We start from the raw sequence: 11,825 nt of genomic DNA, 5'->3' as shown, positions 1-11,825 counted from the left end.
CACTCCCTCAGCACTGACCCTCCGGCAGCGCGGCACTCCCTCAGCACTGACCCTCTGATGGGGAGGGCAATGGCCTAGTGGTATTATCGCTGGACTGTTAATCAGAGACCCAGATAATGTTCTGGGGACCCGGGTTCGAATCCTGCTATGGCAGATGGTGGAATTTGAATGCAATAAAATATCTGGAATTAAGAAGCTAATGATGACCGTGAATCCATTGTTGATTGTTGGAAAAACCCATCTGGTTCACTAATGTCCTTTAGGGAAGGAAACTGCCATCCTTACCTGGTTTGGCCTACATGGTGACTCCAGACCCATAGCAATGTGGTTGACACGTAACTGCCCTCTGGCTAATTAGGGATGGGCAATAAATATTGCCTGGCCAGTGATGCTCTCATCCCCTGAATGAATAAAGAAAAACAAAGTGTAGAACTCCCTCAGCGCTGACCCAAGGACAGCGCGGCACTCCCTCAACGCTGACCTTCCGACAGCGTGGCACTCCCTCAGTGCTGAACGTCCGGCAGCGCGGCGGTCCCTCAGCGCTGACCCTCTGGCAGCGATGCACTTCACTTCTCCCAATTGAAACATAAGCCCAAACTCTAGAATCCAAGTCTTCACAATTCAAAGTTCATCAAACAAATTTTATTTATAATAAAAATGGTATGTATAGAAAAGTGAGCATGGGACACTTAGAGACTGTCCATTTTTTGGGGCCGTCCCTTTCTGGTGAAAGATGCCCGTTTAGCCAGGATGCTGGGGGAATGGGCTGCTGTTGAGTTGGACTTTAACACACTGTGATGGGGCTTCTGCTCAGGATCAAATGCAATTCGAGATGTTCCTGCTGGGCTCACCAGAATACTTTTGTCTGTTCTTTTAAATTCTGAAAATAGAAATGAATTTTAGTAAGTATTCATTTAACATTAAGAATATATTCCTCTGTTTTAAACAGAATGAAAACTTCAAACTAACTGAACGTTGTGCCAATCGAGTCTCTAACCCCTTGCCCGGCCCTCATTAGGGGACAGTCTTGCACGCACACTAACACTGACTAGGGTACAGGGTCCCACACACACTAACACTCACTGGGGGACGGGGTCCGACACACACTGACCCTCACTGGGTGCATGTAGAAAGGTCCTGAGGCATTGTGACAGTGAGGATCTGGAGAGGATGTTTCCTTTTATGGCAGAATGTAGAACTGTAAGTGACCCATTTGAGACAGAAGTGAGGTAAAACATTTTCTACAGTCCCAATGCTTTAGAACTCTTTTCCTGAACAGAGTGGGAGCAGAGTCTTCAAATATTTTTATTCGAGATAGACAGATTCTTGGTAAGGAAGGGGGTGAAAGATGATCAGGGTTTGCTGGCACAGTGCAGCTGCGTTACATCAGATCAGCCATTATCTTACTGAATGATGGAGCAGGTTCAAGGGGTCAAGTGACCTACTCCTGCTCCTAATTCGTACTTTTGTAGCTACCTAACAATTTGAATATTGTCCTGCGCTGTCCCATCCACAAAAAGCAGGTCAAATCCAACCCGGCCAAAACCCGCCCCATCAGCCTACTGTCGATCATCAGTAAAGTCATGGAGGGTGTCACTAACAGTGCTATCAAGCAGCACCTGCTCAGTGACACCCAGTTTGGGTTCTGCCAGGCCACTCAGCTCCTGACCTCATTACAGCCTTGGTTCAAACATGGACAAAAGGGCTGAATTCCAGATGTGAGGTGAGAGTGACAGCCTTTGACATCAAGGCGGCATTCGACCGAGTGCGGCATCAAGGAGCCCTAGCAAAACGGGAATCAATGGGTATCAGGGGGCAAACTCTCCGGTGGTTGGAGTCATACCTGACACATTGGAAGATGGTCATGGTTGTTGGAGGCCAATCATCTCAGCTCCAGGACATCTCTGCAGGAGTTCCTCAGGGTAGTGTTCTAGGCCCAACCATCTTCAGCTGCTTCATCAATGACCTTCCCACCATTACAAGGTCAGAAGTGGGGATGTTCGCCGATGATTGCACAATGTTCAGCACCATTCATGACTCCTCAGATACTGAAGCAGTTCCCGTTCAAATGCAACAAGATCTGGACAATATCCAGGCTTGGGCTGACATGTGGCAAGTGACATTTGCATCTCAAGTGCCAGACAATGACTACTGACAAGAATAGTGGCACCACCATGACTGAACCCCACCCCCCTCCAATATCAATAAACTAGTGATGACCATTGACCACAAGCTGAACTGGACTAGCCATCTGGACAGAAAAAGTCCCTTCATCCCATCTCGTCTGCACCCGTCAAAAGCAACCACCTAACTATCCTAGTCCTTTTGTCCTACCCTTGGCCCATAGCCCTATATGCCTTGCATTGCAATGTTATGAGGCTTTCTGCCTCTACCACATTTTCAGGCAGAGAATTCCGGATTCCCACCACCATCTGGGTGAAAAGGCTTTTCCTCATATTTCCTATAGACCTTCTGCCCCTTACCTTAAATCCATGTCCCCAATCACTGATCCCTCCAGCAAGCGGAAAAGGCTTTGCCCCCTCATAATTTTATACATCTCAAACGTGATCCCCAGTCTGTGGAATCTCTTTACAACCAAAACTCTCCAGCTCAGGCAACATCCCGGTAAATCTCCTCTGCACTCTCTGCAGTGCTATCACATCAATCGTATAATGCAGATTCCAGAATTGCACACAATATTCTAGCTGTGGCCCGAATACCCTTTTATACAGTTCCAAACATAATCTTACTTCTCCTAAACTCTATGCCTTGGCACAAAAAAAAAATTCATCCTAAAGAAGAAGAAACATATTAAGGGGAGGATGAGGCAACCATGGCTGGCAAGGTAAGTGAAGAGATATCATAATGTGGTGAAGATCAGTAGGATTTCTTTACAAACCAACAGAAAATAATTAAAGAAAAAATAAACAGGCTGAAGATGAAATATGAGAGTAAGCTAGCTAGTAATATAAAAGAATATTGCAGCTTTTTTTTGTGATATCTAAAACGTAAGAGAGGCAAGCGTGTACATTGGACCGCTTGGAAATGAGGCTGGGGATATACAAAGGACGGAGGTGAGTGTAGGGGCCATCCCTAAGGAGCAGGTGCTGGGGAAGCTGAAAGGTCTGAAGGTGGATAAATCACCCAGACCAGATGGACTATACCCCAGAGTTCTGAAGGAGATCGCTGAGGAGATTGCAGAGGTATTGGTGGTGATCTTTCAGGAATCACTGGAGTTAGGGAGGGTCCCAGAGGCCTGGAAAATGGCTCATATAACACCCCCTGTTTAAGAAGGGAGGAAGGTAGAAGACAGAAAACTAAAGGCTGGTTAGTCTGACCTCAGTCGTTGGTAGGATTTTAGAGTCCGTTATCAAGGCTTTTGACAAGGTGCTGCACATTAGGCTGCTAAATAAGATATGAACCCATGGTGTTGGGGTAAGGCACTGGCAGGGATAGAGGATTGGCTGACTGGCAGAAGGCAAAGAGTGGATATAAAGGGGTCTTTTATAGGATGGCAGCCAGTAACTAGTGGAGTTCAACAGGGTCAGTGTTGGGACCATGACTATTCACATTATACATTAATGATCTAGATGAAGGAAGTGAGGATGTTGTTGCTTAGTTTGCAGATGACACAAAGATAGAGGGAAGAACAGTTAGTTTTGAGGAAATTATGCACTTTGGTAGGAAGAATAGGGGTGCAGACTATTTTCTAAATGGGGAAAGGCTTCGGAAATCTGAACCACAAAGGGTTTGGGAGTCCCAGTTCAGGATTCTCTTAAGGTTAACATGCAGGTTCAGCTGGAAGTTAGGAAGGCGAATGCAATGTTAGCATTCATTTTGAGAGGGCTACAATGCAGAAGCAGGGATGTACTGCTGAGGCTGTATAAGGCTCTGGTTAGACTGCATTTGGAATATCGTGAGCAGTTTTGGGCCCCGTATCTTAGGAAGGATGTGCTGACATTGGAGGAGGTCCAGAGGCTGACAAGAATGATTCCCTGATCAATGTTGTGGCACTCCCTCCTCTTTTACCTCCTTCCCTCTCTAACCATAGGACTCTGCATCCTTGAATATTGAGCTGTCAATCCTGCCCCTCTCTCAACCCTGTCTCAGTGACAGCAATGACATCACATTTTAATTTAACACATTTGTCCCTTGTTCAGACTCCTTTAAAATAAATCCCACCCAACCTCGCCAAGCTCCCTTGTGCCATAACTCCTCCGTAATGTCTGTACGTTCCCGATTCCTTTGCTGTCTCTTCTAATCCTGGCTGTTCATATTTCCCCGCTGAACATTCTCTCTGGATCCCAGCCCCTGCCAAGTTAGTTTAACCCCTTCCAACAGCATCAGCAAACCTCCCCCAAGGGTACGGGTCCCATTCCACTTCAGGAGCAACCTATCTGCTTTGTGTAGGTCCCGCTGCCCCCAGTGACCCAGAGATCTAAAACCAACCCTCCTGCACTCTCTCACAGTCAGGCATTCATCTGGACGAACCACCTAATTCTGTACTCAATCGTACATTACACCACTCCTACCAAAAGGACAGACCCAGCACAGGTGGTGGCACAGTGGTATACAGTCGGGAAGGTGTTGCTCGAGGGGTCCTCAACATTGACTCCGGACCCCATGAAGCCTCATGGTTTCAGGTTAAACATTGGCAAGGAAATCTCCTGCTGATTACCATGTACTGTCCTCCCTCAGCTGATGAATCAGTACTCCTCCATTTTGAACAACACTTGGAGGAAGCACTGAGGATGGCAAGGGTACAAAATGTACTCTGGATGGGGAAACTTCAATACCAAGCACCAGGAGTGATTTGGCAGTGGCACTACTTTGTTGAGTCTGAAAAAACATAGCTGCTCGACTGGCTCTGCGGGAGGTGGAGGGAACCAATAAGAGAGAAAAACATACCCAACTTGTCCCCTACCAATCTACCAATCACACAGTGTTAGTCATGGCAATGGGTCACTGTTCACCAGTAATGCCTGGAGCTGCAGTTTCCAAATGAGGAGGAGATGGCATTGTGATCATGTCACTGGATTAGACACTCCATGCCCCAGGCTGATACTCTGGGGACGTGGGCTCAAACATATAAAAACTGGCCCTATACAAGGCCTTAGTTTGTATCCAGACTGAGTCCCAAATAATGGTAAGTTACAGCCGCCATACCCAGGCCACAAGCTGCTTCTTGCCAGCACTCACTCCTCAGTTAGCACCACATGCCAAGCGTAGGGGATTAAAGCTCAGTAATTCAGCTGCTCCTGCTGCCACACCTTACCTGCTGTCATATTCTTTTTCAGCCCAAACCGTACTTTCTTTGCACTGGACATGGACATGACTTTAATCTGCAAAATCAGAGAAAACAAAAAGTATTTTTAAACAATGCAGCTGGGTTAACCAAGGAAAATAAATCAGTTTGGTCACAGAATTTTAAACATTTAGCGCACAGAAGACCCATTGGGTCTGCATTGCCTGACAAGGAGCCACCCAGCTCTTGGTATGACAGCCCCATGGGTTACAGAACTACATGGCCTGGATCCAAGAACTTCGGGAAATGCAATGCTCCTAACCTCAACCAACCTCTCTCATAGCAACGTCCAGATCACCAGCATTGTCTTCTTGAAAAAATTAACCTGAAATCCAAGTCCTCCTGGTCAGGAACAGCCCCACAACCTAGGGAGGAACTGCCCCTTCCTAACCACACCATCCACAGAATGCCCTCAGTTCCTTCTCATATATCATTTAATGTATAAAGTGAAAAACTGTGGTCCCACACTGACCTTTGCGGAACACCACTTGTCACCGGCTGCTTCCTGAGAAAGACCCTTTTAACCTCACTCTCTGCTTTCTGCCAGACGGCCAATCTTCAATCCATGCTAGCACCTTGCCTCTAAATCCATGGGCCCTTATCTTACTCAGCAGCCTCCTGTGCAGCACCTTATCAAAGGCCTTCTTGAAGTCCAGGTAGATAACATCCATTGGCTCTCCTTGGTCTAACCTGCTCGTCACTTCCTCAAAGAATTCTAACAGATTGGCCAGGCATGACCTCCCCTTGATGAAATAGATGAGGGAAGGGCTGTAGATGTCATATACATGGACTTCAGTAAGGCGTTTGATAAGGTTCCCCATGGTAGGCTGATGGAGAAAGTGAAGTCGCATGGGGTCCAGGGTGTACTAGCTAGATGGATAGAGAACTGGCTGGGCAACAGGAGACAGAGAGTTGTAGTGGATGGGAGTTTCTCAAAATGGAGAACTGTGACCAGTGTGTTCCACAGGGATCCGTGTTGGGACCACTGTTGTTTGTGATATACATAAATGATCTGGAGGAAGGTATAGATGGTCTGATTAGCAAGTTTGCAGATGACACGAAGATTGGTGGAGTAGCAGATAGTGAAGGGGACTGTCGGAGAATGCAGCAGAATATTGATAGATTGGAGAGTCGGGAGGAGAAATGGCAGATGGAGTTCAATCCAGGCAAATGCAAGGTGAAGCATTTTGGAAGATCCAATTCAAGAGCGAACTATACGGTAAATGGAAAAGCCCTGGGGAAAACTGACGCACAGAGAGATCTGGGTGTTCAGGTCCATTGTACCTTGAAGGTGGCAACGCAGGTCGATAGAGTGGTCAAGAAGGCATTCGGCATGCTTTCATTCATCGGATGGGACATTGAGTCCAAGAGTTGGCAGGTCATGTTACAGTCGTATAGGACTTTGGTTTGACCACATTTGGAATACCGTGTACGGTTCTGGTCGCCACATTACCAAAAAGATGTGGATGCTTTGGAGAGGGTGCAGAGGAGGTTCACCAGGATGTTGCCTGGTATGGAGGGCGCTAGCTACGAAGAGAGGTTGAGTAGATTAGGATTATTTACATTAGAAAGACGGAGGTTGAGGGGGGACCTGATTGAGGTCTACAAAATCATGACAGGTATAGACAGGGTGGATAGCAAGGAGCTTTTTCCCAGAGTGGGGGACACAATTACTAGGGGTCACGATTTCAAGGTGAGAGGGGAAAGGTTTAAGGGAGATATGCGTGGAAAGTTCTTCACGCAGAGGGTGGTGGGTGCCTGGAACGCGTTGCCAGCAGAGGTGGTAGAGGCGGGCAAGATGGCGTCATTTAAGATGTATCTAGACAGATACATGAATGGGCAGGGAGCAGAGGGATACAGATCCTTGGAAAACAGGCGACAGGTTTAGACTGAGGATCTGGATCGGCGCAGGCTTGGAGGGCCGAAAGGCCTGTTCCTGTGCTGTAATTTTCTTTGTTCTTTGTTCTCTTTGAAACCATGCTGACTTTGCCCTATTTTACCATGCACTTCCAAGTATGCAAAAGTCTCATCCTTCACAATGGACTCTAAAATCTTACCCACGACCGAGGTTAGGCTATTCGGCCAGTAATTTTCAGTCTTTTGCCTTACTCCCTTTTTAAACAGGGGTGTCAAGTTAGCGATTTTCCAGTCCTCTGGGACTCTCCCTGACACTAGCGATTCCTGGAAGATCACCACTAACGCTTCCACTATCGCTTCAGCTTTCTCCTTAAGAACACTGGGGTGTAGTCCATCTAATCCAGGTGATTTATCCACCTTCAGGCCAATCAGTTTTACTAGCACCTTTCCCTTGGTGATGGCCACCATACTCAGCTCTGCCTCCTGACTCTCCTGAATTTTTGGGATATTACTCGTGTCTTCCACCGTGAAGACTGACACAAAGTGCTTGTTCAGTTCTTCTCCCATTTCTTTGTTCCCCATTACTATTTTTCCAGCGTATTTTCCAGTGGCCCAAAATCCACTTTTGCCTCTCTTTTACCCTTTATATATCTAAAGAAACTCTTACAATCTTCTTTTACGTTAGTGGCTAACTTACCCTCATATTTAATCCTCTGCCTCCTTTATTTCTTTTTTTGTTGCCCTCTGTTGGTCTTTGTAAGCGTTTCAATCCTCTGGTTTCCCACTGCCCTTCGCCACATTATATACTTTCCTTTATGCTTTTATGCTATCCCTGACTTCCTTACTCAGCCATGGTTGCCTCATCCTCCCTGTACCATGCTTCTTTTTCCTAGGGATGCATTTTTGCAGTGTCTCCTGAATTACTCCCAGAAACTCCTGCCATTGCTGTTCCACTGTCTTTCCTGCTAGGCTCCTCTCCCAGTCAATTCTGGCCAGCTCCTCCCTCAGGCCTCTGTAGTCTCCTTTATTCAGCTGTAATATCGTTACCTCTGATTCTATCTTCTCCCTCTCAAATTGCAGAGTAAATTCTATCATTTTATGATCACTGCCTCCTAAGGGTTCCTTTACCTTAAGCTCCCTTATCAAGTCTGCCTCATTGCACAACACCAAATCCAGTATGGCCTGTTCCCTTGTGGGCTCCACCACAAGCTGCTCCAAAAAGCTATCTCATCGACATTCCACAAATTCCTCTTCTTGCAATCCACTACCAACATGATTTTCCCAGTCCACCTGCAGATTGAAATCTCCCATGATTACTGTAACCTTGTCTTTCTTACACACCTTTTCTATCTCCAGGTGTATCTTGTTCCCCACATCCTGACTACTCTTTGGAGGCCTGTACATAACTCCCATTATGTTTTTTTTTTAACCTCTGCAGTTCCTCAACTCTACCTACACAGATTATACACCATCTGACTCTATGTCATTTCTTGCTATCGATTTAATTTCATTTCATACTAATAAGGCAACCCCCTCTGCCCACCTGCTTTTCTTTTTGACAGGATGTATATCCTTGGATATCTGGCTCCCAATCCTGATCCCATTGCAGCCACATCTCCGTGATGCCCACCACATCATACTCACCAATTCCAATCTGTGCCACAAGCTCATTTACCTTATTTTGTATACTGTGTGCATTCAGATGCAACACCTTCAGTCCTGTATTTACCATCCCTCTTCTCATTCGATAAAGGGATGACAATGTGCTTAGATTCCTAACCCTTTCTAAACATACTGAATATTTAAATAATATTCACCCCTTCTATTCTTCTTACCAAAGTACATAACTTCAAATTTAATTTGTCACTTCCTGGCTCCCCATTATTATTTCTCCATCTCATTCATTAAGGGGCCTATGTTCACTTTGGCCTCCCTCTTCCTTCTCATGTATTTGAAGGTCTTACTGTCTGTGTTCGTTTACCATTAAAAATATTCTCTTGGTCATCTTTTGGTGGCTTTTATACCTTTCCCAGTCCCCCAACTGGCATTGTTCCATCTCTCCACATCCAGGATCATGTTTAATTCTTTCAATTTGACACCATCTTTAATATCCCTGGTTCCATGCTTAGTTTATCACCTTCCTAGAATCCTTCTTCCTCATTGGGATACAAGTTCGCTGTGAGTCATGAACTATTTTCCTAAACTTGAGTTTTCTGGTTCCTCAACAGTCTTTGTTGCTGAACCTCTTTCCCAGTTCAACTTCTGGCAATTCTGCCCTCATTCCTGTTCTCTTAAGCTTAGTATAGTTGTTTCTCACCAAGTTTCTCAAACTGAATGCTATATTCTACCATTTTATCATCATCATTTCTTAGAGGATCATTTACTCTGACAATGAAACAAATGGCCTCCTTCTAATGATTTGTGATTTTGACATCATTAATTAAAACTGCCTCATTACACACCACCAGATCATAACAGCCTGATCCCTGGTTGGGTTTGCAACTTCCCTACTCATAACAGGAACTAGAACAAGAGAGCACAGATTTTAAAGTGATGTGCAAAAGAAGTGAGGGAAACATTTTCACTCAGCAAGTTCTCAGAATATGGGATGGATTGCCTGGAAATGTGGGGAACACAGGTTCAAGTGAGGCAGTCAAGATGGAATTGGATGGTTATTGAATGGAATCAGTAATAATTACCATAGTCTCAGAGGGTTGCTCTCTCATCAGAGAGTCGAATGATGGTGGCTTAACAGGAGGGTCAAAACGCCTCAGGGAGGGGGAAGGTCGAGAGACAGAACCTTTGTGGTGACCTTAGCCAGTGCAGAAATTGAACCCACACTGTTAGTGTCACTCTGCATCTCAAACCAGCTGTCCAGCCAACTGGGCTGCCCAGTTCAGATAGAAATACTGTGCAAATATATGGAGAAATAGCAGGACATTGGCACTTGGTAATCATGCTCATTTAACATAATGACGAAGGCACAATGGGCTGAATGGCCTCTGTCTACATTATAACCCGTCTGTAATATTGTTCCAGGAATCTGTCCCGAATATAGTCCATGATATCTTCTTCAAGGTTACCTCTGTCAATTTGTTTATCCCAATCTGCCAGATTAAAGTCACCCATGATTAATGTGCTGCCTTTTCACATGTTCTCAATCTCCTGCCATACACTGCTGAAATCCAGTTCCCAGCTTTGATCTCCTGGTGTCTCAGCACCCCAGTGAAGGATAAGAGTGCACGAATGATTACAAAGCCGTCAGAATTCAAGGACTCCAAATGAGTGGATAAGAGAGGGTGAAATGGAAGCAGATAAGAGTTGCTTTTTTGGTGGGAAGGTTCTGCAATGGCCACATGATGTGCCCATTAACCTCTATTTGTGCCATTAATTCAGTAATTTTGTTCCAATACTATATGCATTCAAAAGGCATTAATTTTGTCTTTCATCATTTTGCCCCACAGGCCCCTGTTTAGACCCTTCTTGCTGTTTTTTTTTTCCATGTTTGTCTTACCCTGGGTATCACTACTGCATTGCTGCCAAATCATTTTACTGTGTAAACCTACATATTCCCTCCTGGAACCCTCCCACACCTCTCTATTACAGTTAAAGCCCTTTCTGCAGCTCTGACTATTCATTCACCTGAACGCTTTATTCCCTCCCTTTGTCTGTCCTGCACACACTGCTCCAGGTGGAATTCCATTTGTCACTCTCTTGCCCATCAGAACAGTCCAGTGACATCTTCCTGGAGACTACACATTTCTCCTTGCTATCAATCAAGGCAACTTTTGTATCATCTGCAAACATCTTAATTACAACCCCTACAATGAAGCCCAGATCACTGCTATACACCATGAACAGGAAGGAACTGTACCCTGAGCCCTTACAGAAGCTGACTGGAAGTTCCTCTCAATCATGACCCTCAATTTCACCCTGTTCATCCTGGCCTGAGAACTTATCCACCTTGAAAGATTAATACTTCCCCCTCTCTCATTATGTTGATTTCATCTAATACCATACAAGCCTTCTTCCTGACTAATATCTGGATCATCACTCCCATTAAGAACGGCACATAAGGTACATAGTGCAAAGTGTGATCCCACACAGTCTGACTCAGCTTTCTCTGATCTACTCCCCAAGCACATTCTCACCATATTACACTGCTGTTTGGAAACAGGCTCAGCACTTTTGGCTTTCTTAAAGAAGATGGGTTTTGGAATTGGAGTGCTCTCAAACTTCACAAATTCATCAGGTGCTGTTGTGGCTGAAGTCTTGATTTCACCACAAGGTCCGGCATCACCCTGAGAACACAACGACGCAATAAAAACACCACAATCTTTCCACACAAACAGTTCATTCAAATAATACAAGCGATATATCAAGTGTACTATCCACCGCATTCAATAGACACGATAGAGATGAAACAACTGGAGGGAGAGGGCACAAAATGCAACAAGTTGGGGCAGCACAGTGGCTCAGTGGTTAGCATTGCAGCCTCACATCGCCAGGGACCCGGGTTCGATTCCAGCCTCGGGCAACTGTCTGTGTGGAGTTTGCACATTCTCCCCGTGTCTGTGTGGGTTTCCTACGGGTGCTCCGGTTTCCTCCCACAGTCCAAAGATGTGCAGGCTAGGTGGATTGGCCATGCTAAATTGCCCATAGT

At 45.5% G+C, this 11,825-nt stretch overlaps 1 protein-coding gene across 1 annotated transcript in view; it reads right to left on the bottom strand.

Annotated features, from left to right (window-relative positions):
* Nucleotides 1–620: 620 nt before the first annotated feature.
* Nucleotides 621–11,825, bottom strand: part of LOC109923776 (ribosomal RNA processing protein 1 homolog A) — a 44,528-nt gene continuing 33,323 nt past the window's right edge. The window contains exons 14-16 of the mRNA XM_048603193.1: nucleotides 11,314–11,463; nucleotides 5,276–5,342; nucleotides 621–880 (exon numbers count right to left, since the gene is read on the bottom strand). Coding sequence (XP_048459150.1) covers nucleotides 690–880; nucleotides 5,276–5,342; nucleotides 11,314–11,463 — 408 coding nt within the window. The 3' untranslated portion in view covers nucleotides 621–689. The remainder of the gene's footprint in view (nucleotides 881–5,275; nucleotides 5,343–11,313; nucleotides 11,464–11,825) is intronic.

Source organism: Rhincodon typus, chromosome 11, assembly GCF_021869965.1.
Source record: "Rhincodon typus isolate 14 chromosome 11, sRhiTyp1.1, whole genome shotgun sequence".
Lineage (NCBI taxonomy): Eukaryota > Metazoa > Chordata > Chondrichthyes > Orectolobiformes > Rhincodontidae > Rhincodon > Rhincodon typus.
Note: the sequence above shows the minus strand (reverse complement) of the source record. Positions and strands in the feature narration are given on the sequence as shown.